The 25,794-nt window shown below is 39.7% G+C and overlaps 2 protein-coding genes across 5 annotated transcripts in view; one reads left to right on the top strand and one right to left on the bottom strand.

The window, feature by feature from the left end:
* Positions 1 to 6,572: 6,572 nt before the first annotated feature.
* ube2v1 (ubiquitin-conjugating enzyme E2 variant 1) lies at positions 6,573 to 13,714 on the bottom strand. 2 transcript variants are annotated; one of them, XM_067588455.1, is made up of 4 exons: positions 13,671 to 13,714; positions 11,503 to 11,651; positions 9,003 to 9,128; positions 6,573 to 7,442 (listed from the first exon to the last, which is right to left on the bottom strand). In XM_067588455.1, the coding sequence occupies exons 1-4, from the start codon at positions 13,690 to 13,692 to the stop codon at positions 7,299 to 7,301; spliced, it is 441 nt and encodes a 146-aa protein (XP_067444556.1). In that variant the 5' UTR covers positions 13,693 to 13,714; the 3' UTR covers positions 6,573 to 7,298. The 2 variants fall into 2 exon arrangements, with proteins under 2 accessions (XP_067444556.1, XP_067444555.1); XM_067588454.1 differs by lacking the exons at positions 11,503 to 11,651; positions 13,671 to 13,714 and adding an exon at positions 11,087 to 11,164.
* Positions 13,715 to 20,721: 7,007 nt separating this feature from the next.
* The window catches only part of plxnb1b (plexin b1b), a 116,610-nt gene continuing 111,537 nt past the window's right edge, over positions 20,722 to 25,794 (top strand). For 2 of the 3 annotated variants that reach the window (XM_067588448.1, XM_067588446.1), the window contains exon 1: positions 20,722 to 21,140. The gene's annotated coding sequence lies outside the window, so the exon portion shown is untranslated. The remainder of the gene's footprint in view (positions 21,141 to 25,794) is intronic. The other variant, XM_067588447.1, reaches the window with a different exon arrangement.

Raw genomic sequence — 25,794 nt, 5'->3', positions numbered from 1 at the left:
TTAGATCTATAGTTAAACTGGAGTTACTGGAGCATTTGTGAGGAAGCACACCTACACCAGTGTTTAGTTACTGAACTTAAAAAGTAAGCTACACTTGTTACTGTAGTAACTGTACAGCTTCTGTTCAGCTACAAACTGTCTTACTTATGATATAAAATTAATATGGACTTCAATAGAAATATATACCATATTATGTATATTACAACCAATAATAAAAGAGTAAATAAAAAATATAATTCTCTGTGGGCTACAGTGAATGAATCTCTATAAAGAAATTGTTTTTTGCTTAATTTATAACCAACATTTTTCATTTCATCCCATTAATGTGAGTATTAAAACCATGTGCTCACCATAAAAAATGCAAATCTACACAGAGCAAAAATCTGTCTCATTTAGCTAATTGGCACGCTCGGCATGAGTCTGTGTGTGTGTGTGTGTGTGTGTGTGTGTGTGTGTGTGTGTGTGTGTGTGTGTGTGTGTGTGAAAAGAGAAAGTGGTATTGACCCTGTGAGCAGATGGGCTCCTCCACACTGTGCTGCTAAGGCCTGAACACACCAGGTCGTGCAGGAGAATGGATGTGGGAGTGTGTGTGTCAGCAACCATCTGACACATCCCACAACTGGTCCTCACTCCCCCCGGTGCTTTACATGTGAATGTAACAAATGGAGTGCAATCAGACCAATGGAGTTAATTATCACGATGGTGTGTGAATGCAGATTTTCAAATGATAATCAGGAATGTGGTCTAACTGCGTGAATGAAATCTCAGCAAGTTGAAGGCAAAAGTTGGGCAAAGTAAAACATACAGGTAGTGTTAGTTTTATGTTTAAGGCATTCTTCTGATGGTCTTATATTGTGCGCAGCACTGAGTTCTGACCATTTGCTTGTCACCAAAAAAATCCTCCTTCGGATGTCTCAGTTTGTGAGGAAGCCCTACCAGAATGGCTGGAAAGGTGATAGGAGGCAGACTCAGAGACTTGTTAAAGAACTAAAAAAAAGTGATTTATTCTGTCCAGTGTAACAAAAAACAAATGTCTCAAAAAAGAAATGAATACAAACAAATCAAACTTAACTGGTTTAACTCAGGATAACTCAAACTTAAGCATGCTCATGTGCACACAGCTACATAGGCATCCTCTCATTTCTGTTCTGTTCCCTCTCTCAAACCAACAACTCTCCCCTTAAATTGGCCCTCCAATCTATATAGGCAGAATCATATTTCTTGCAGGCGTGTTTCAGTCTCCCACCTATAACAGGTACACATCAATGCCACTTGTATCAGTTACCATTGTTAACACAAAACATATCATCCACGGCATAATCCTCATCACAAGCCAAAATAAGTACAAATCATATGGATTCTAACTACTACTACTTAATCCTCTTCGTCCCTGGTGGGACATAATTCTTTTACGATCTGCCTCCATTGAGACCTGTCTTGTGCTGCATGCTGTGCCTCGCCCCATGTTAGGTCCATTTCCTTTAACTCAGCTGTCACAGTTCGCCACCAAGTTGTTTTGGGTTGGCCTTGCTTTTTTTCCCCTCATAGAATCCATCTTAGTGCAACCTTATGGATTTGATCCTGGGCCATTCTGAAGACATGACCTAGCCTTCAAATTCAGCAGTGTTTGATCTCTAGCACCACACTGTTGCACTTAGTTATCTTGTATAGCTGTTCATTTGAGATCTTCTCAGGCAAGAAAATGTAGCAGATTTTTCTGAGGCATCCATTATGGAAAGTGTCGATCTTTTTCATGTAACGTGTTGTCACTCACCAGCACTCTGAACCATATCACAGCACTGATTTTACATTGCTGTTGTACAGTTGAACCTTTGTTCTTAGGCTTTACTGCTTTGACTTCCAGATAGGCTGGAGCTTAGCAAAAGCATTGTGAGCCTTCCCACGCCATACTCTGATTCTTTAGTACTGCATTGTCCTTACTGACAAGACTTCCAAGGTAGGTAAACTCCTTGACATAGTCCAGAGTGTCCCAGTTCACTGTGATTGGTGCATCTGGAGTGGCATTAATGCGCATCCCTTGGGTTTTAGAGGTATTGATGTTCAGGCCTGTCTATTTGGCAAACTTGTTCAGTCTGTCAGTTTTCCCCTGCAGATGGATACGCTTTGAGGAGAGAACAGCAAGGTCATCAACAAAGTCTAGATCTTCAAGTTGGGTACTGCTGGCAGCTACTGCCTGCTGTTGTTACAGCAGGCAGACTTTTAAACAGTGGCGGATAAGGCCAAGATGGGCACTGGATGATCTTTTATGTAAGGGATGTTAATGAAAAGGGAATTTTCTGTTTTTTATTGTGTTTGTTTTCTTTGTTTGTCTAGGTACTTTTAGAACCATGTTGTGTTATTTATTTATGTTATTTATTAGCCCCTTTGTATATTTTCTGTATGTGAATTGTGGTTTTAGAACTTTGTTTGTTATTTATTAACTCATCTGTATTTTTTCTGTATATGAAATGTTGTCTTTTTATGGCTGCAGCATGGGTGAAGAGGCCAAGACAATTTTCCTGCTCTGTGGGACAATAAAGTTAACCTTGAATCTTGAATCTTGAGTCTCAAAATTTCATGATCGTGGGTGACATCAATGCCAAGGTTGAAGCTGATAATACTGACTGCAAGAGCACTATTAGAAGGCATGGATGTGGTGTGATGAACAACAATGGTGAACATCTTGTTGACTTTTGCTTGAACAACAACTGTGTCATTGGTAGCACTATCTTTCCACATAGAATATTCCATAAGCTAACATGGAAGTCACCTTATGTTTCCACTATCAATCAGATCAACCACATCTTGATCAATGGAAAGTGGCACAGGTCTCTTCAAGATGTTTGAGTTTGCTGTGGAGCTGATGTCAAAAGTAACTACCCTCTAACAGCCATCATCAAGTTGAAACTAAGAAAGTGGCGAAGCTGAGTCATCACAGGAAACTTCTCAAAGTAGCTAAGCTGAAATGCTTAAAGACCAACAACGAGTTTTGCTTGGAACTGAGGAACCGCCTCAGTGCTCTGGTTGACCCTACAGATGAAGACTGTAAAATGAATCCCCCCATACTTGGTGTAACCCATGACATCACCTATGATGTCAGTGAGAGCTTAAAAGCAGGAAGCCACTGGTTGACTCCCCCTTTGTCTCCTGGAAAGTATGGTATGTTTGGTAAGAAACACAAGCTAATCTTACACCAGAAATGCAGATGTAAATGAATGTAACAAAACAATGCTAAACACAAACAAAAGCTGGGATAGTATGTGAAAGCAATGCTTTACAATTGTCTAAATAAAACAAATGGCAAGTATAGAAAGAAATATTAAGTGTAATGGGGACAAATGGAGTGGTCTCACCCACTTTGTCACACAGTTTCACTTAACTTTTCTTGTGTACTTCTGCTTCACTTAGTTGATTCCATAAATTATCCTCTATTCTTCTATGGAAGGTATGTGAACCTGTTGTTCACAATCACAGTTGAGGATAGGGGCAGAGGGAAAAAAATAATAATGAAACCTGTCTTGTGGTTGCACTGCATTCTGGTTTAATGGAAAAACTGGTATATCTGCCTCTTGTATGATGGGCCTCACTCTGACTCATGGCTGAACTGTTGTACCCCAGGGCAAAACGGCGTCTTAGAAAAGCTTGTGATTCATTCATTCATTCATGGTCTGTATTAGTCTGTCTATCCATGAAAATAGGAAAATACATCACCAGTACACTTTTAAGGAGCTACCAAAGTCCCAAAACATGGTATTTATTATTGCTATCTCATGGGAACAAGCTCAATTAGACCTGTTGATTCTGATGACCTGTCTAGGGTGCTCCCCGCCTCTCATCTGAATGCATGAAGTATGAATGTATGTACATGTATAAACATTTATATGTGTAACAGATTGTTATGCTGAGTGAACAAGATATTATATTTTGGGAACAAGATCTATATACATGCATATGTGTTAACAGGTTGTTATCCGCAGGGAACAAGATAATATTTTGCTGGAACAAGATCCCTATACACAAATATGTGTAACTGTTTGCTATCCTCAGGGAATATTATATTGTGGGAGTAAGATCTATACATATACAGTATATGGTATATGTAAACAGACTCTAGGATTCTATTTGTGTAAACTGGCATTATAATTTTAATGTAGATTCATCATTGAATCTTCCTGAATAATCCTGAATATGTAATTTAACTTTAAAAAAAGTATAAGTGGTGTGTCCAAGGGAGGAATTGACCCACTGGTTGCTTAGCCTTTGTAAATCAACTTGTTAGTTAGACTGTGTCAGATGGGCCCAAGCATGAATGCCAGTTATTATACTGATTGAGTAGCACACCATGGTGTCTTCTCTTTCACTCTTTGATACAGTTGGGCTAATGGAGAGCTTGTCCATCACAACAGATAAGATTAGAGTGATTGAGGGCTTGTCCATGTTTTTTTTTTGACCAAGCTGTCTGACTGACATTAGGGCTGTTAGAAGGATTTCATGATGGCACTCTGACAGGGTTTACTTTAGAGAAGGTTCCAATCTGACAAAAATGGAAAAAAAGATTTCATATAAGGTTTTTGAGTGTCTGTCCTTGTGTAGCTCCATAATTTCATTAAACCTGATTTTAAAAGCTAATAGGGCCCGTCTAACTCTATCAAGCATTTATCTGTTGATCTTGAGTCAAATCCACATATCTAACTCATTTTAATAAGACACAATTCAATGTCAGATGAATTATTTTTCTTCTATGTGCATTCAGGCATAACGTTGTGTTACGTTGTACTGTACACAGCACAGCATCTAGCTGATTATTTCTCCCTGATTGGCCCTAAGAGCTTCTGTGTATGGTATATAAGAGAGTGAAGGGCACCCAGCTGTATCACCCACTGTGATTGATTCACCAGTCTTTCCTCCCCCAGGCTCAGGTCACGTGCCACTCTTTGTACTGTTTCCCTGCAGCACACAAGAGGCAAATAGAGGCAACAACAGCTGTTGAACGGGGATTCTGCATCTGGTTACCCTTGGAGAAGCATCTTGCTGTCAGCCGGGTAAGACGGACGAGAAGCGCTCTATGCTGGGTACACTGTCTTCTAGCTCAGCTCCACAGCTTACTCTTACCTCTCCAAGTGTGATGGATGGGACTGTATCATTCTGCAGGGTGTTCTGTTTTTCTCACCTAGGCTTGTAACATGAATGACTTTGCCAAATGCAATTCAGAAATATGTGCAGTGCATGAAGACTCAATATAGAAACCTTTCTGACATGATAGGGTTGTTACTGGATGTGTACTGAATGTGAAATAAACACTGACCAAAAACATCACTGCACAGCCCAGAGTTTAAGAAATGTGTCCTTGGGCAAGACACTTAACCCCAAATTGCTCCTGATGGCTGTGCCATCAGTGTATGAATGTGTGTGAATGGTTAGCTTCCTCTGATGGGTTTGGACCTTGCATGGTAGCCCCTGTATCCATTCAGCATATGAACGTGTGTGAATGGGTGAATGTGATTCGTAGTGTAAAAAGCGCTTTGAGTGGTTGGAAGACTAGAAAGGCGCTATACAAGTACAGTCCATTTACCATTTACCATTGTGGCCAAGGTTTGTCGACCACAGAAGGAACATACCAAGCACCTGTATGGACAGCAAACTAGTGAATTGTGATCCAGGAGTGGACTGAAACATTTCTGTGCCTTGATACTTTCTTTTTGCCGTGAAAGCCTGTCACAATTGCAATGCATTGTTACCAGTATGGCTTCAAAGTAGGCATAGCCACTGTTTTCTATCAAGAAAAAAAAACAGCCACTCTTAAGTCTACAGGGGGGGATATTTGAAACTGAAAATAGAGATTCTGGGTGGAAAAAAAAACTTTAAAATTACTTACTTTGTCTGACCAACAGCAAAATGCAGAAAATCTTCACTTTTGAGAAGCTGTCACTGGCAAATGTTTGATGTTTTTACTTGATAAATGACATGAATGATTATTGTATTGTAAAAAGTAAAGACTTAATACAAGTTAATAAACTGAACTTTTCAGCAGAATATTTGGAATCATTACACTGTTGAAGTTTGTCCTGGAGAATCATGACACAAACATGTGCAAAAGTAATAACGTTTAATTAAAATAAAACCATGCAACAGGTCACCATCACCCTGATTAGATACAACCCCTGTTATAAAATAAACATCCAAAGTCGTACATTGCGTTCAGTGGGCATTCACTGGATGAGAGAAGAGACGACTCCATGGAGTATACACAGGTCAGCCCAGAGACTAAAGAAACCAAAACAAGAACCCAAAAACAGCAACACAAAAAAAATAAAAAATAAAATCACAGCTCCTCCTGCTCCGCACAGGCCACAGTACAGTGGTGATCCTGAAAAGGTGCCAAGCACACAAACTCCATGTGCTCTGAAGAGAGAAAACACAAGGACCTGTAGTCGCCCCCCCAATCCTCCTCCCTCCCCACTCCCCCCTCCCCCCCAGCTGCTAATAATCAATCACTATCACAAAGCGCTATGAACCATATGGCACACAGAAGACAAGTCTGAGAACATGAGTGATGAGCCAGCAGTGCCCTGTTGATACATACGTCACTGAATGTCTAGTAGCAGTTTATTCCCATGTACCGGACATGTACTTGTTTAAAGATGCCCCGGCAAATTCACATCGTTGGGATCGCAGAAAACTGGGGAATTCATTTGAGACTAATGTGGCCCGGGAGACCAAGCAAAGCATTGTTTGGGGTACATTTTGTCTTAGTGAGAGGGATATGTGTCAGTATACTGCAAGATCGGGAGGTTTGTTGTTTAAAAAAAATTTAAACAACTCAGAATGAGCCGAACATTTAACATCCATATTTCAGTCGGGGTTACAGATGTTTCTTTTGCTAAATAGCAAGTTGGTTCAAATCCCTCAACGCAATACCCATATATAGCAGGGACTAACTGTCCAGCACACACACATAATTGGTACACTCAATCAGGTCATTTGTTATTTTACAATCTGGATGTAGAACACAAAGAGAATAAAAAAAACAAAACATCAGTAAGATGTACAGTATTTTGTAATGTTTGGTCTGCACCGTGAACTTTAATGGATGACTGGGCACTGGGTGAAGTCAGGTTCACCTGTGCATTCCTCTCTCTGTCCAATGGGAAGATCCGAGTCGAGTCTTGGAGATAACACAATGGTTGTGTAGTTTGAAAGTGGTAGAGTCAGTGTTAAAGCATTAAGAATGCTATGTATGTGTGTTTGTGTGTATATGTGTGTGTGTGTGTGTGTGTGTGTGTATAGCAGCAGGAGCCTCAGTTGTACACCTGGCCTTCAGGTGGCTGGGAAAGCCTGTTGTTCTCTTTTGTCGTCATGTGCTGTCTGAGCTCCTGCAGCACCGTCCGGATGTTGTAGGAGTTTTTCCACCTGCACAGTGATGTCACCGCCTTTATGTCCACCTGAAGGGAGAGGAGGTGGAGAGGGAGGGGGAGGTCTATTTATTATGGTCCCAATAAGAAACTTAATGTGCAGCCTGATCTTAAAGTTACAGTTGTAGAGTTCAATTAACTAAATGTCTACACATAGGATGTGTTCAGGGACAGTGCTGCTGTGTAGGTCAGTGCTCAGAGCCCAATACACAATGATAGTGTTTCAGTGTGTAAAACTAAAGACAAGTGTAAAAATATGCTTTAGTTTGCAGCTACGCAATTTGAAACATGACCTGTTGCACAGCATGTGTAGACAGTATGGAGACGGATGACTAAAAAACACTAGTTAAACACCTCTTGTCCAGACAAGCTTTTGAAGTTACATAAGAAATGTAAGACACAAGTAGGGATCATTCTGTTGGTTTTCTGTTTTCAGAGGACATTATCTGAAAGCAAGCAACTTCAGATCTTGAAAATACTTTAACTGCAGTTGGCCCCAAAAGTGTTATTTGAGTGATATTTGTCACATTTTGGCTTATTACTTTATGAGCACTCTCAGTGAACAGTACAGGTAAACATGCCAATGCCAGCTGGTGCACTTCTGTTGTGGTGATACATGAGAATGTATCATGATGATGTATGATCATGTTATCATAAGCGTGACCAAACAGAAAGAAAAAGTATAGAAACCAAAAACTGAGATGCATCAAGATGCACTGACAATCGTTTTGCAGAACAGAATCTTAAATTTATGATTAATTTAATGATGCTCTGAGGGGGAGCTGTCCAAAGATTGAGAAAATAACCCAGTTTATCTCAGTGTGAGCTTGAAACTTTCGATTTCTAACAGAAAGCCTGCATTAGGAGCAGGAGGTGTGGAGTTTGAAAGAAGCAGGCAGTGAGGAGGCAGGGAGGAGAGCTGCTCTCAGCCTCTGCTGCTTCACTCTAACGTTTTTAATCTGTCTGTTCTAAGTCCTCTAACTCTATGTAAATATAATAATAAAACACTAGAGAAGCCTTTAATTGAATTGTGATACAGCTTGAGGTTCCCATCACTAGTACTATCTATCCCTCTAACATTGGCTTGTATTAGACCATTGCGGGCAATCTTGCAAATCAATAAGCAGGAGTGCTTTATGGCGTATTTGATTTACAGAAGAGCTACTTCAATGTGATGAAGTCATTTGATTTCTTCTGTATTTAATCCAGCCTATTACAGATATTACCATCAGTTTCTTAACTGAATTTCCTGGTGATGTACTATATTATAATATTTCTAACACTAATTACTTACACTGACCCAAAGGTCTGTGAAGGAGTTCTAATCCTGTGTCCCTGCATTCATTATTTGCTCTTAATATGAAACCGCACTTGACTGTTAGCTTGTGAGTTGCTAGCACAGCAATATCTTAGTAGGAGGTGCATATTGAAAGCTACAACTGAGACTGAAGCACAAGTCAGCTTCTACATCCCACTGGCGGGAGGACACTGGGTTCAGGGAGTTAGATGTATACCGCAGTCCTCAACTTACCAATAACACTTGAGATCAATGATTCAACCAGGAGTGCGTGGAGAAATATGGATACTTACCACACCATTTGAATTGTGTACGCCGCTCAGGTTGATCTTGTTCACAAAGCGGACCAGAGGGGGATACTCTGGGTATCTGGATCCACATTCTATTTTCAGACTGTATATCCTGCCTTCATAGACAGTCTACGATTCAAAAAAGGGGCGACAGGTTAGCTCAAAGAGTGAGTGACCAGGAAATTCTGATAGCATGTGAGGTCCATTCATTTATAGACATTAATTAACTATATTTGTTGATTGAGCAGCTGACAAACCAAATGAAAATGATTAATGTGATTAATACATTTCATGACATGTTTAACAAAGCTGAAAGAGAAGCTCAGGAAGCTAGAACTAATGTTACATCTTATTAAATATGGTGAACTCTTAGCAACTGGAGTTTAAATAACGGCAGTGAGCTACTTGGTTTAGCAAATTGGTTTGAGTTTGCGAGAACTAAGATCCATGTAGAGGTGAAGAGATGCACAAACATGCCATGAAGCTGAGTGAAGCTGAAGGTGGTGATGTGTCTGTTGTTATGACGTTACAGCTTTGTAATTACGCAATTTCAGAAGCCTCAACAATACAATTAAAATGAGCCTCCAGACATGTTTAAGGACATACAAAAATCCTCTGCCGTTTGGAGGCATCAGCACAGAAGAGGTGAACATGTGACTGGTCCTTAAAAACAGCCACATATGCTCTTGACATCTAGGGAACATGCAACCGAACTTACACTACTTTCAACCAGCAACATGCATATGATGCAGGTCTACTCAACGTGGGTTCAACTCTTACTAGACCCATTCATGAGACAGCTGTCATTCTGCTTCTCACTGTTAGCAGAGACTGCAGTCAAGTTCAGAAACTTCACTGATGAACCTGAGAATTACATCCAGTAACTGCAAGATAAAAGTTAGCTTTCAGTTTTGCCTCCTCTGTCTGGTCCATATGCATGCTCCCTCTCTCTTCATCACCCACGCTTTCTATTTCTCGCTCTCTCTCCCTCACCTTTTCTTGGCGAGTCGGTCCGATAACATTTAAAAATCACTATCACTGAATTTATTTCTATTCCTGGTGGGAAGCTGAGCAGCCTCTGACCCATACAGATAGACCCCTGCAGTGGGTTTAAGCTGCACCACTGGGTCAGTGTGCAACCAGTCTACCACCATCCTTACATGCTGTCTATTTTGTTCCAGTACCACAGTGGTAAAGGAGCAAGGTCGCCACATGCAATATTGCAAAAATGCAAACTAACTAGTGCATGTATGCACTTCTCTTTACTTCTAAACCACACAAGGAAGTAGTACATCATCATAGCTCTCTAGAGGGTAGGCTGAACCATGTAAGTGCCACTAAAGGGAGCACACCCACCCACAATGTTCCCTCTTATTGAAACAAACAAAAAATCATGCATCTTTCACCTCAAAGCTTCTAGTGCACTGCATTGGAATCTACGCAAATTCAAACACATCCAGCTCCTCGGAGTACTTTCACACTATGTAAGCATCCTATTGGCTGCAGTAAGGACACACTCTTGTATGTGTGGGTGTTATGCAAAAAAAAAAAAAAAAGTTAAATGATACCACAGGCCCAACTAAGTCATAAACAAAACCATCACATCATATTGCTCCTCCTCATGTAAATCAACTTATGGCATGTTGCTGAAGAGTATTTACATTTATTAAAAATGTGTATCAGTCATTAAGCAGGAATTCAGAGCTTTGTCTTCATAGTTAAGTGACAGAGCTTTGGTTGCAAAATACCAAGAGATACCTGCACCATTCAAAACTGACTTCACCCAAACTGTAAAAAGCACCTGTCACCTGCTCCTCTTTTACTATTTTTCTCATGTGATATAAAAAAACATCCACTGACAAAAAAATGCAAAAATATTTATCTTGATGTTTTGAATTGATTAGTGAATTAGAACAGTTTCTAGGTACAATAAACTGAATTGCAGCTGCATAAGTTGTATACTCAGTGTCAAAGAACATTTATTAAAACGCTGCCCTTCCTGATATTTCCCTGTTTCTAGTTCACCTTATTAAAGCTGATCCTCAACAAAAGGTGTGTCATTAGCTGATAAAGATTCAGCGTCATACTTTCAGCCTCATGTAACACGTGCATTTAAAGGTTTCCCTGCCCTTGCTTCTCTGTTAGTGCAGCACACCCAATCAGCCAAATACAGCGCAGCCTCTGTTCACCATGTTTGCATTTTCTTTGCTTAATTAAACAGCTGTTGATTCAGGTCAGCACAAGCACTGTGTGCCCTTCATCTACTAGGTTTAAATGGAATGGGAGCTCTGCTCATTAAGCATAAACCTACACCACACCCATTCAGCTTTGAAGTACACTGAACATCTTCTATTATTCAATACTTGACTATCCTGTTTAGACTGTCCCTTCGTCTTACAGAGAGATTCGATCAAAAACGCATGTCAGTCCAGTGTGATGCTGGTAGTGTGTTGGTGGAGAGAAAAGCAGCATGACGTAGTAAAGCATTGCAGGCGCAGCTCACCTTGGCGGGGCCGATGATCATGCCATTCCAGTGAGTTAACGTCATGTCGTCATCATTTTCAAGGCCCCAGCTCACTGTACCATCTCCACCTCCCTTCTGACCTTCCTCCAGTTCCTCCAGCAGCCGAAAGCTGCGGGGAACCACGATGCCTTCACACACACACACACACACAATATGGATAATTCAATTAGCTTTGAATTAATCACACATTAGGAGAACATACACTCATATTATCCTGAATGACTTGTCTGAATGCTAGGCTAACCTAAAGGAAGGGATCAGTAAAGTCAGACATGTCTCTAGTATCACTGACCATTTTTACAACTGATAATATCAAATTATTTTCATATTCACAGGTAAACAATATCTGGCAGTGATTCCTGCTCAGACATAGAATCATCTATCAACCTCCTAACTGAGCCAAAGTGACACAGTTTGGTATAGTTGCAAATAATGATCATTTTCATTATTGATAAATCTGACGATTATTTTCTGATTGATCATTTTCTGATTGATTAATAGTTTTTCATTCTTTAACAGTGAAAATCATTGTCTTTACTGCTGGCAGAAAATGTACACAACAGCAAAAGTTAGGAGGTTAAGGGGATTTTCAGAGGTTTGTGAGACAACACTCAATTTATTTTAATGCAGCATCATCCCTGTTATCATTGTAGAACAATAAATTTGAACAGACTTTCTATTACAGCTGTGCAAAGCCAGAGATTCACTAAACATGTAAAACCAACCATCTAAAACTCAGATGCCACCATGTCTCTAGACAAATACATTATCAAGGGGGGGGGCGTCGGCTGTTACCTACACTGTGAGGTGACTTATGGATAGCTGTGACACCTCAACGGCCAAACACACATGCTGTGACACCCTGAAGAAGTTTGAACTGATCACATTTGATTTCAGGTTTAACAACTGGGACTACTGAATTGGGTTTACACTCTTATTTTATCAAATTGTTGTGAAAGCCTCAATAGGCTTAGCTATATAATGAGCCTTAATGCATGACAGCAGGGTTCCTCAGATAAACACCATTTTTCACAGTTTGACCACTGTGAGATGTTAAAGATCCTCTCTAGACCTGTTTTAAAATGTATATAAAATACTCTGCTTTGAAAAAGACATTGTTTGATATGATTTTTTCCACAAAAACAGTTAAATTATCTTGTTAAAATCCTTAAAAATTACATCTACTCCTTCTCTCTCATCAAAAATTCCAGAATCTATGAAAATGCAAATATTTTTCGTTTCAGAAGTTGAACAGCTGGACACAAGATGTCTCCTACTTCACTGTAAAGTCCATTTTTAGTGTACGGGCACTAGAGCTTCAAGTTTCCACATCACACTTGTGTGAGTTGAATACCAGACCAGGACTGGCTTCAAAACTAGTTATGATGCCACAAATCAAGATACACATCTTGAAATCAGATGTTAATGAGTACAGAGAAACTTTCCACTTTGAGCAGATGTATGTGAAAACAAACTGCACATGAAGCTCAAACTTCCAAACGTAGGAGCAAGAAGAAAAAGATGTTTTTGAGTGGAGGGGGACTTTAAATTTCTATCTATTAGAGGAGTTGCCTACTGAACTATTTAAAGTAAAAACATGTCGCTAAGGACAGGTTTCTACTTAAATAAGAAAAGACTGTGTTTTCAAATTGTCAAACATTGTGTTGAGTTAAATATCTTGGGTTTGGTTGTTATTGACGAGCCACTGTTGGATGCCTTGTCTCTCCAGTTGATGAACGGAGCTGTGCTGCCAGCTAATGTTATCTCAGGAAACTATTCATCTACCCAGCAGGCTGGTCCCGGCCGTCACCGCGGAGCTGACAGGAGGATACCGCTCACAAATGTGAACTGAGATAATAATGTCCTCTCTTCTCTGACCGGCAAGCTCCATAATGGCACATACAGATTGCTGCAGATGTGCGAGTGCTGCTCACACACTGGGCCAGCACTGCTAGCCACGGAGCTAGCGAGCAACGTTACGGCAGTATTTCTTAACATAGAGTGATGTTGCAGTCGAAACTGCACTACAGCTGATCTGCTGGAGTTTGTAAAACGAATATGTAGCTAACGCGCTATGTTTGAAATTGTGCCTCTTGAGCAAAATAAATGAAAAGATACAGTCTGAACTGTTGGTGAAGTCGGCTTACCTGATCCGGCGGCGGCCGCCATCTTTGTCACTGCTTTACGGAAGCGCGCACGCAATGCGCGTGCAAGCCAAAACACCCAGTTTATTTCATGTGACGTGCTTCGTGTTATTGGTATAGTTATACATTTAAGACTAGTTAGTTCATAATGTACTGTCCTCTCCATGTCTACTGTCACTTCAAACTTTATCACGACAAAGTGTTCCTGGATTTCTGAATGAGTATCAGCTGTGGTCAAGAAAGTTGGACCGCAGAAACTGAAATTATAATTAATATGGTCTCAGTAGCCTCTTACAATTCCTCAAAGTATGAACCAGCTCGGAGCGCCCGCTGATGGAGATGGATAATGCTGGATCGCCATCTACTGGACAAAAATGTTCTGGACTATGGACAGTGTTTAAAGGACAGGTTCACAATTTTTCAAGTTTGTCTTAAAACAACAGTCAGGAGCCCAAATGAACATTTCAACATGTTTTTCTTGCCATAATCATTCCTCCTGTTCATACTGACCATTAGAAGATCCCTTCATAATGCACTTACAATGGAAGTGATGGGGGGCAAAATCCACAGTCCTCCTTCTGTGCAAAAATGTATTTAAAAGTTTATCTGAAGCTAATATGAAGCTTCAGCGTCCAAATGAGTCAAATCAAGTAGATATCTTTCAATATCACAGTCTTTTTAGTGCCAAAGTTCCTCTTTTTGTTACTATACTTCCACCGCAGCTCAACAGGGAAACACTGTCCGAGGAAACACAAAGAAGGAATTTGTTGCTAAAAAGACTGTAAATGTGGCAGATATTCACTTGATATGACTAACTCAGACTGCTGAAGACTCATATAAGCTTCACATCAACTTATAAATGCATTTTTGCACAAAATGACTGTGTGGATTTTGGCCATCACTCACATTGAAAAAACATTTGAAAGGGATCTTTTAATAGCCAGTATGAACAGGAGGAATGATTACAGCGAGGATAACCTCTTTCACTGATCATATGTACACTTGACTTTTGTTTTAAGGCAGATTTTAAAAAGTGTGAACCTATCCTTTAAAACAACACTCAGGTGTCCATATGAACTTTGAAACAGGTTTTGCTTGCTGTAAAGTTCTCTGTTAATACTGACCATTCAGAGATTGATTGCACCTCAGCTTTAATGTGGAATAAAATCCACAGTCTATGTCTGAGTAAAAACATATTTCAGTTTAGCATTTAACTTAGAGTAACATGAGGCTTCAGCAGTCTTAATCAAATCAGTAACAAATTCTCTCTTTGTATTGCTATCCCTCCACTGCAACTCAGCAAGGAAACACTGTCATGCACTTTCAAACTAAAATGACTAACTTTGGAGGATACCCACTTGATTTAACTTAGACTGCTGAAGTTACATTTTTACACAGAAGAAGTACTGTATATTCTGTTCCCCATCACTCCCATTGGAAGCATCTGAAGAAGGGATGTTTTCATGGCCAGTATGAACAGGGGGAATGATTACAACAAGTAAAAACTGTCCAATGTACATACAGTATGTACTGTACATGGTCTATATGTTAAAACTCAAATACAAATACTATTTTAAAACACATAGAGGTGTATGACATTATTTTAAGACAACTTATTATCGCATGTGTCAGACACATTTTAAAAATGGATGGCTTACTTGTATTTACTGTCATGTGGGCTAATAAGTAAACACATTCTGCTTTATTAATGACTTGCAACATTTTCACATATTTCTACTTCTTTTTTATTGAAGAAATTAATATATTTGTTGAGATTCAAGATTAATTTTTGACCTTGGGATTTGACGACAAAACATGATCTTCATTGTTTCTTATTAATTGCTTTTCATTTTATTCATTTCAAAAATTAATTTTTAAATCAACATGGACAAATGTCCTTAAAGTGCTCTGAAAAAATGGAAAGTTGAACATCAATAATTCAATGACAACTGGAAAATTCCATCTGCTGATAAGCTGAAATTGTTTTGTCAATGAAATATTTTTTTTTTATCTTTTATTGACATATCACTGACTGTCACTACTGGTCATCATTTAGTTCGTGAACCATACTTGGGCTCATCACCTTCCCATGGAGCTCTCTCTCTCTCTCCCATCACAGCACGGCTGTTTTGTGATTACTGATTACTGACTTCCCCGTTTTATTTTTTGTAAATAAATATTCTTACTCACACTTGTAAATTAGTCTGGTCTCCCATTTTGTCGCAGTCTAGGAGCCGGGCTGTGACATGGACATGTTCATTCTTGTGGCCTACATTTTCTCCAAAAGCATATTAAAGCTGAGTTTTAAAATCATTGGTTGACATCAAGACAGGCAATTAGTGCACATGTGTGATCTACATGAAGAAATAATCATCCTCTGAGTAACCAAAGGAAATCATTTCTCCTATTTATAGAGAGCACTCAGGGGCTGCATATCTCTGCCAATCATAACCCTCTATACTTTTAATGGTAGAAAGTAGCCAGGATTTCAAGAGACTGTCTAAATTCTTTACTGAGCCCTATGGACCTTTTTCACAGCAGACATTTTGACTTGTCGTAGCCGGAAAGGCACAGGTGGAACTGATGGTTAATGGTTAATAATAAAAGTTCCATTCAAGCATCCCAGGAAGCCATACTGGTGAACCATCATGCACTATACCAGGGTCATGAATTTGGAAAAACTAAATGAGATTCAGTGGTCATTAATGTTATTAATTGCACCTGTGTTTTTCCTACTATGACAAGTCAAAACATCTGCTGTGAATACTAGACATTATGACTTGTCATACTGGGAAAAGAACAGGTGTAACTAAATCATTCACAATGTCTCTGTTCCATTTAGTTGTTCCAAAGCATCACAGTGTGCACAATAGCAGAACACCAGAACTGGGACACCCATCTGTAATGAAGTCTGTGCTACAGCAATTCTTTGAGTATGACAAGTTAAAATGTCTGCAGCAATAAAGGTATGTTCCAAAAAGCAGGTTTACTGGTTCATCTGGATGTCTTTGTTGAATAAAACCCTGATATATAAAAAGAAATGTGGGTTTTACTAAGTAAAGTTAGGACTAAGTAGACCTTGGAAGAAGCCAGGGAATATGAGGGCTTCATAAATGAATCATAGTCCATTTAATTGTGTTTGCACTGTTTTAACTGTGCAAAATTTCAAATGAGTCGCACTAAACTGATGATAGGCTATTGCACTGCATCATCTTGTTGTATGTCAAATAGGACATGCTTATAATAATTAGGCAACCAGTAGGCAACCAGGATATCAAAGACAAATGAGAAACCTTATGATGGGCCTGTTAATGTGCTTTGTCTCTAATTTGGTGAATATTGGATGAAAACTGAATGATGAAAATCTTTAAGGTCTTTTAGGAAATCTCTTGATTGTATAATTGGCTACATATATCTGTCTCAAATTAAAACAGGATTTAAGATTCAAAAATGTTTTGAATCCTGGATCAGACTTCCCTGTTCAAGAGTTTGTTTCATGTAAATCCACATGGTGGCACAGCTGGATCTGGATCCACAGCAAAAACTAACAAAGCCCAACTTCCACCAAACTTTTTTTTAAATTTTAGGAGATATGCAAAAGACTGTAAGAAATAGACAGAAATGGGACAGAGTTTCAAACAGGATATCTTTAACTTGTAAGTAGTATCCAATGAAAGATCTTTGTAAGGGAGGGCATTTTTGAACATTTTCTCAGGAACCACTGCACCTATTTTAATAATACAAAATATAATAGCATGATTATCCATCACTACATGAGTTTTAATGTGGACGTCAATACAAAGGAGATCAAACATTTCTAACCACTCGAAATAATGATCAATATAAGTAATTTAGAGCATTCTGTGCATCCAAATGTATGATGCCTTGAATGTTCTCCAGTTCAAGAGCATTCAGGACCATCTACTCATATTTTGAATATAAGACTATCATATATATGCATATGTGCTGTGCATGCTATGTGTTTCTCTTTAGGGTATTGTGACCATATCAAACACACAATTAAAAAATGAATAAATGGATACTGTCGACTGTTTAGTTGGCACTAGATTCAGTTTATCCTCCATTGTCAGGAGTCATGCAGACAGTTTTGTAAATCTGTAGCATTTTTCTTCTCAGGGGTGCTGCAATGAATTTTTTTTTTTCTTTCTGACTAAAACAGCCTTGGCATGATAAATATCTATACACCCTGCCATATATCAAGAACTCCTTGAATCAGTCATCCTCTCTCCGTAGAGACTAACCCTACATCTAATCCTAATGTCAGCCTTGGATGCCAAACTTGGATCATAAATGCATACCAGGCATTTTTTCTCCAAAATATCTCTCATGAACTGTCAGTGAATGAGGAAAAGTGAAAGCAAAACTTTTAAAAAGATATACAGCTGTGGCATCTTCTGAATTTATTCTCTTAAGTTAAATCACGAGAGCAAAATAATGAACATACTGGGATGGGGGAGGTTGCCCTCTGACCCACCTCGTCCAACACCTCCCCCAGCCACCCATCGCCAACCAGCCTGCTTCCCCACCCTCCATCCCCCATCCCAGCCAGCCTGCCCGCCCAGCTCCTCTATCCACTCTACAGACAAGTTGGTTTTCAGAGTTACCGCGAGTTGTGTGTGTGTGTGTGTGTGTGTGAACTTTGGGGATGAATGGCTCAGTGTTTTTCCTGGAGACATGAATGCAGTGTGTTGCTCCTGAGAGACAGGCATGCTCATTCACACTCTGCTTTTCCACTTTTCCAACTCACTTCTCTTTCACCCTGCCATGAATACAGGCCTGTGCTGAGAAACACACACACACAAATCCACACAAACAGCCACACAGATTGAGGGTACCCCTAAAATTCCTGGGTATGACGGTACAATCAGCTTCAAAAAAAGTGTATTGCCCACATATTTTTATATTTATTGTACATGTTATTATGCTTGTTATTGCTGCTGGTGAACACAGTTCTTTTCCTGAAGCTAATCTGTCAGGCAAACAGTGAATGAGTACATGCAGTCTGAGTTAGTCATATCAAGTGGATTTTGGCCTTTCTTTTATTGGATCCACTTATGTTCACTATCCAGCTTTTAGGTCAATTTTAAACAAACTGGAAGATGTTTCCAATGAAGGAACAACCAGACAGCAAGACAGAATAGAAAATATAATTGATGGTGTACTTGCTACACTTTGAGTCACTATTAGGCTAATAATCGGTGATTGGGAATAGCAGAACAGTTGCATGCAGTATATGAAAATCTCTTGGATTATTACTTTTATTGCATCATCTCTGCTCTGTTCGTAGATCATGGAGTCTTTACATGAACACCAATTATCCAGAAATATCTGGAATCTAGACTATTATATGAAATATTTCCATACCTGAGTTAACACTTGCCTTATTGGTAATATAGTTCAGATACATCAAATGTTTCATAAACAAGTGCCTGAATATATGAAGGTATACTGTATGATCTTATTATAGTGATGGTTCATTGACCTTATTACTTATATATACTCACACAATTCTGTTGCAATCTTAAGGACAAAAAAAGTTTCATATTTTGATTGCAATATCTTACTGATAAAACCTAATATATGAATATCTGAGCTGTGGTAGTACAGTGTATTGTAAGACTGGAGCAGACCCCAGTGTTGCTGTCTTGTCTTTGAACCCGGGGGGTTGGTTTTAAGAGGGGGGGCATGGTGGGTGGGGCTGAGTGATCTTTGAAGTGAGTGTGGCTTATCTAGCTTCAGTCCTCATTACAGGAGAATTAAGAGGGGGGAGATAAAAGGCTTCTTTTCACAAGAGGGGACAAGGATACAGAGGGAGAGAGAGCGGGAGAGAGACCCTCCTTAAAGATGACAAGTATGTGCAGCGGGTTTTGTGATCTCTGTGTGGTCTCTATTGATATGCATCGGATGTCTCAGAGCCTGACATGTCTGCTGTAAATGGATGAGCAGATGGGGATTGAACCCTGAACAATATCACCCAAAATGGAAAATATTTAGAGCTTCAGTTCCAGTTATATCATGCTTAGTTAATGCTTTTTGCATGGATAATTATAGTTGAAAACTGCTGCGGCTGCCTGTTCTTCCTTGTATGAACTGCTTATGCTATAGTACTTATTAAAGTAACTTAATAGCTGCCATTAAAGTGTGGTCCATGCATCTCCGGGCGTCAGAATTTAAACTTAAATGCATGTATTTTTATCACAGCATTCAACCAATCAACAAGACTTTGTTTCTCTGAATAGATGTTATTGTAGTTTAGGAGAAAACTGTATGTCTGTTTATCTATACTGGGGTCTGTAAAGTGACAAAGTTTAGGGATCAAACCATGACATTTTTTGGGGGATGCATATCCCCAGTTGGCCAGGAGGGGTCTGCCACTCACCAGTCTTTTCACTAGCAGCTAATGCTACCTTCACAAACAGTAGGGAATATTTGATTTACAAATGCAGCGAGCATAAACAACATAACGGTGGGAGCTTAGATATGCTGAAATGTGACTTCAGTAAAATTTAATGTTTATAAACCCTAAACAGACTGTGATCCTACACCAAATTATAGACTATCAAAGCAACATGAGAGTGAAAACAGCGATGATTGCAGCTCTCTGTAAAATGTTCACTTGCTGCTGTTCAGGATAAAGTTCATTTCTATCTCCTCTCTCCCTGCATTGTCTATATTCAACACTAGGAATATGCTCAATGTGAGAAAGATTTAAAGTGGTACAACAATAATGTCCCCTTTAAAGTGTGAAAATACAACTCAATAGTGGTGTTTAGAAACACTGGCAAAATGTGTTGGTTTTAAAGCTCTTTCCTCTGCATATTTAACATAATTTATAACCTTCGCCTAGTTGGTCTGTTGTGAAAAGTAGCTCTTGGTCTGTCAATTTTACAATTGAAACTGGGCACCACAAATGAAGAAAAAAAATCACATTGAAAGCATGTAGAGTATGCCTTCTACGTCACTTGCGCACTTGGTTTTGAAATAACTAGGAACCATTGAACGCAGCATGAAATATCCCCCTTTGCCAAACCCCTTTTCACTCCTGTGGAGATCTGTGCGCTGTGCGCAGCACCAAACTGTTCCCACCACCGTTTACCGGCTACATGTGGGGGGAGAAACCTGCAGAGTGAAACCAAGCTGAGCGTTACTTTCAGCTGCATGGAATACCTACACTGATTTTCCCACCGAGCCGTCAGGTGTGTAAACTAGTGAAAGTTGGATGACTGAGAGGAAAATTGCAAGTGTGGACTGAACGACAATGGAATTTGTGATCTCGTAACCTCGAGGAATAACGTTATCTGTGTCGGCTGATATGTCTGTATACAAGCAGCGGTTGTGGACGATGTGGATACTCTGAATGAAACCAGTGAAAACTTATTTCCTTCGCTGTAACGAGGAGTAAACCAGCATTTGGAGCAGCAAGTGACTGAGGAGAGTTTTACACGGGACAAGGTGAGTCTGTTTGGTCTACTGAACACAATCCACTTTTACTCGCAGTTAAAATCACAACTGCGTGTGTTTTCCATACTCGTTCCCGTTAGGTTAAATAACTCAGTCTCTGTCACTCACCTCGCAACGTTATTGGAACAACTTTTCACTGTGTTTGTGTGCGTAAGTTTGAATCTTAACCACTTTCTTTTCTTTCACTGTTTTCATTCACACCATTGCTTTGTTTATTAGAAATCGCTCAAAAGTTGAAACAGCAGGTTAATATTAGCAACGTTAGCTAACGCCAAGTTAGCCCACTGGAGCGCAGTAACTGGTCCACAGTGTGGTTCACTGCAGTTAGCTGACTTATCCCGTCACAGCCCCTACGTGTCGTCGCTTCAAGGCACCAGCCACTAAATTTCACCATTTGTTCTAAAAAAAAAAAGTGACCGCCATGCAATAATATTCAACACTGGCATGGACTGCAAAAGTCTGAAAATTGGGAGTCTGAGTCAGAGCTAATGTTAACTCACTCTGATAGACTGTGGGATGTATTTCAACACATTGTCTCCCGACCAAAGCAGGTTACATTTGACAATGTAGGTGAATGAACATTCTTCATTTAACAACAGGTCAACCAGGTCTAATTTTTTTTATTAACGTATGACCTTATTTTGTATAATAACATGTGTGCTGAATTCAAGGAAAAAGTCTCACATATTGTTGCATGTATTGTGTTTTTCTTGTCGATATAACAAAAACTTGCTGGTACTTTTGAATGGTCATTCCGTCCATATAGAGGGAAACACATGTATGTTCAGAAAAAAGCATCAGAAAAGCAAGGCTGAGGACCCTTATTACATTTTAAATATTTTTCATCCAGAAAGAGCTATCATACTGAATACTGTATTGCAATCAAACATAATTATCCTTCCAGTAAGAGATTAATTTATCAGTACAAACTGTAAATGAATGCAGTTAAAGTTAGTAGAAGCAAATCAGACATCCCCAGGTGAGATTCTTGTTGTGGCTGATAATGGTACTCTACAAGGTCAAAGGTCAGATCCAGGGCTTCATGTTTTAGTTACTTTTAACACAGTAACTTGTTAAGCATTTTATTGGGTTTATCAATATTTACTTGGTTACAAGTGTCGCGGATGACACTCCAACAGAGGGGCTGCTGAGAGTGTGACCTTTGTGTTTTTATGTCCCATGGGTGATGATCTCCTCTTACAGTGTAGTGCCTTCTTTAACTACAGCCATCTGCTCCTGTTGCCTCATAACTGGACTGATGGCTTAGTATAAGCCAGGAAATGAGATGGAATATCCCCTCCCGGTGATGATGATGATAATGATGATGATTGCTCATTTATTTGGGATCGTCAGTAGCATTGTGAAAATTAGGATGTGCCCAGATATTGTGCGTGCTAGCTCTTGTGTGCGTGCTCACATGAATGTGTGCTCATTTTAAAAGGAAAGTCATTTCCAAGTCATTGTAGATTTAGTTTCCAGTAAATAAAACACAACAATTAACACCATTTATCTAAAAAAACATATTTTTAATGGTTAATTCCAACATATTTCTGGGCTGAAGTTGTTTTTGTCAGCTGTATGGCCAGTGTAGCTGCACTAAAATAGAGGCAATGGAATATTGTAACATGGCTAATTGTGTGTTGGACCCAAATCAAATTAAATCTAGTTTTCAACTAAAGGAAAGATAGGCTGGAGCTACTGAAAATTGGTCAAGTTTGACAAGTATAAATAAGGCTTCCCATAGCTTCCTTGAGTTAAAGTTGTGGTTCATGTTAGTTTTAGAGTGTTTGCAATTAGAAAGGATGTTTAAGTGGAATCTCTGAGACTGAAGTGGAGCACATGTTTTCATTGGCCCTGAAGTGAATGGCTGTTTATTAGCAAAACTAGTAGCCAGCACGTTCTTGTACTTGTACCTGGATAAAGTCAGACACCAGAACCCCAGAGCTGTCTGGACTTGTAAAGTGACCTTTGGTCCTGTGTATAAATGCCGTCATTATGGTGTGCACATGTGACCTTTAAAGGCTTGACCCGGTCTGACCTGAGATGGAAAAAAATGGAATTTTAAAAGGGTCTCAGATCAATGAAGAAGACTTTTTCCTGTTTCCATCATTTTCAGTTTAAGAAACCTGCTGTAAAACTGCTTTTCAAGGAAAATGATGAAGTAGTGAAAAATCAGGGCCAGCTGATTCCTCAGTTGTTGTAGTATCAGTGGAATAAACTAGTAGTAATAAACAAATATTATTTATCTCTCAGTATGAAACTGCACAGGTTTATTGCAAGATGAAATACGTAATTTCCCCTAACCAATAATTAGAAACTGACTCTCTAGATGTCAGCCTTAACTGACAGGATTTGTGACAGCAGAGGTGGCAAAGTGCTCCTCCAATAAACAAGATTCACCTCACAAATTCTGTCACAGTGGAGGTGCCAAAGGTCAAAAGGTGAAAGGGGGGTTGGGTGTCAACAGCCCTTGTTTTCTGTGTCTGGCAGCTGGAGGGACTGCAGGGAGCATGTGGTGTCAAAACCTTTCATCATTACCCCTCTTCCAACCAAACAAATGTCCTTTTAACTGTTGTCTCATGCAGAAGTAAGTGTACAAGGATAAAGGAATACTCTGATGTTGTCTCTTTAGGACTGTTGCGGTGAAGGAATTTCCCCTGCGGTGAGTTAGGGTGGCTCAACAATATGGTATGCAGTCATATGCAGTATTAGCGCCTTTCTTTTTTTTTTTTTTTTTAGTGAAAATCAAGGTATGTTAGTCTGATTATGTGTCAGCTGAATGGAGCAGCAGTACCTGACAAACACAGAAAACACTTTAAATCCTGGCAGGAAACACAGCTGATTCCCTGTAAACCTGGGATATATGAATGGTGTCTGGCTGGACGCACCTTTGGATTGTATTATTTGGTGATTGATTTGAAAACTACTTTACCTTGCAGGTTAAATGGCAGCCTGCTTGGCCACACAGTGACCTGGGAGAGTTTAAACATATAACCGAGACAAAATATTCATATAGGTGTGTTTTTAACTACCAAGCATCAGCACTGACCCCCGGTCAGCTCACCCTGAGCCCAGCTCTGTCATGAGGGCTGGGCACCAGGTTAGCTTGTTAGCCTTGATGCTAGCTGCAGGAGCATCCGTGGAGCCCCATGAGCAAGAACTAGACACTGCGTGAGGCGGTCAGGACCCTCCGGAGTTGCCAGACCAGACCATTGAAGTGTAAAACAAGAAGGACCTAGCCTCATGAAAAAAAGAAAAAACGTGAACATAGCGTAGTTGTAGAAGTTGCTTGCCATCCACCACGGTTGGCTTGTCTATAGCGCGGTATTACACACTTGATGACAGCCCTGTTTGTCTCGCTTTGCATCAGCTGTGATATTTATGCTGTTGGTCTGGTGATGAACAGGTGGGGACACATCAAGGATGAACTGACTGATTGATAAACTGCGACTGGCCGGCAAGGACACTATATCATCAGCTCGGGTGTTGATGAAGTGTCTGTGAAGAGGGGTTGGGTACCATTTACATCGAACCCCTACCAGTACCTGGAATTCAGTACCGATACCCAATGGTACTTTATTCTCTCTGTAATAAAACAAAATGTAATGTTAGTTGTAAAAAATACATCCAAACTTCTCAGTTTCAACATCGTTATGTATTTAGAACATTTTGTTATTCAAGGTAAAATGCACTAAAAGCCTGTTGTCTGCAGCTCTTCATCAAACATCTCACTGTGGCTGTTTCTGCTTCTCCTCTTCCTCTCTGCAGTGTTTCTAACTGATCCGCTGAACAAAGAGCTCCAAATAACTCAAGATCTTGTTGTGTCAACTTGTTTTTGTTGAAGAATAGCACTGCTAACGAAGCTCCGCTAAAACAGAGATAAATGTATCTAATTTCCTACAAGTTCATCACAATAAAAGCCTTTCGTTAGTTGTTTTCAGCAGCAGTAACTTAAAGGACAACTCCATCTGTGTTTTTTCCGGGTTGTTCACATGGAAATGCCCTCTCAGTTGTTAGCAAAAAGCAGTGACGTGGGTTAGAGCACTAAGGACAAATAACACTTGCGAGTCACACTGGATTCTGCTCTGATCTGGAGCTCTTTGCTGGCGGGAGGAGAGCTCAGAGTTTATTTTTTAAACTCTGAGCAGCAGCAACAATGAGTGCTCTGTCTGTGTGTGTGTGTGTGTTAGCATGTTTAGCAGAGCAGTAGCAATAGTGAATCAGTGCCAGATTGCTGGATTTGGGCTGAATGCAGCCTTATAGGGTCTTGGGCCTTTCATAAAGAGCCAAAGTGAAACTAGAACTTCTGAGTTCTGTTCCAGACGTTAGAAAACCTCATTCAGAACACTGACATTTGTAACTAGGCTAATCGCTAAAAATCCAGCCTTGGGGGAGAACCTCCCTCAACAGAACATCGTATGGCTTGCTTCATATGCTTAGACAATGACTGTAGTTTTTTGAAAATCTAACATCCATATAATATTGTTGTTTATTAAATATTTATGTATTATAGCAGCTTTAAATGAACACCCCATGTGTTCTAGATGTTCAAGGGCTAAACATCTCCGCTCAACAGAAGAGGCGAGTCCATGAGCGAGTTGAGTGGTCGCAGCTAGCTCAGTCGTTAAAAGACGACTTGAGAAGA

Source organism: Thunnus thynnus, chromosome 4 (genome assembly GCF_963924715.1).
Source record: "Thunnus thynnus chromosome 4, fThuThy2.1, whole genome shotgun sequence".
Classification (NCBI taxonomy): Eukaryota; Metazoa; Chordata; class Actinopteri; order Scombriformes; family Scombridae; genus Thunnus; species Thunnus thynnus.
Note: the sequence above shows the minus strand (reverse complement) of the source record. Positions and strands in the feature narration are given on the sequence as shown.

What these genes read in the sequence shown, in the direction of transcription:
- ube2v1 (XM_067588455.1), bottom strand. Translation starts at nt 13,692, where the DNA reads ATGGCGGCCGCCGCCGGATCAG. An exon ending in GGCGGCCGCCGCCGGATCAG is followed by an intron (nt 11,652 to 13,670) that starts GTAAGCCGACTT and finishes GTGTGTGTGAAG; the next exon opens with GCATCGTGGTTCCCCGCAGC. An exon ending in TGATCATCGGCCCCGCCAAG is followed by an intron (nt 9,129 to 11,502) that starts GTGAGCTGCGCC and finishes TTTGAATCGTAG; the next exon opens with ACTGTCTATGAAGGCAGGAT.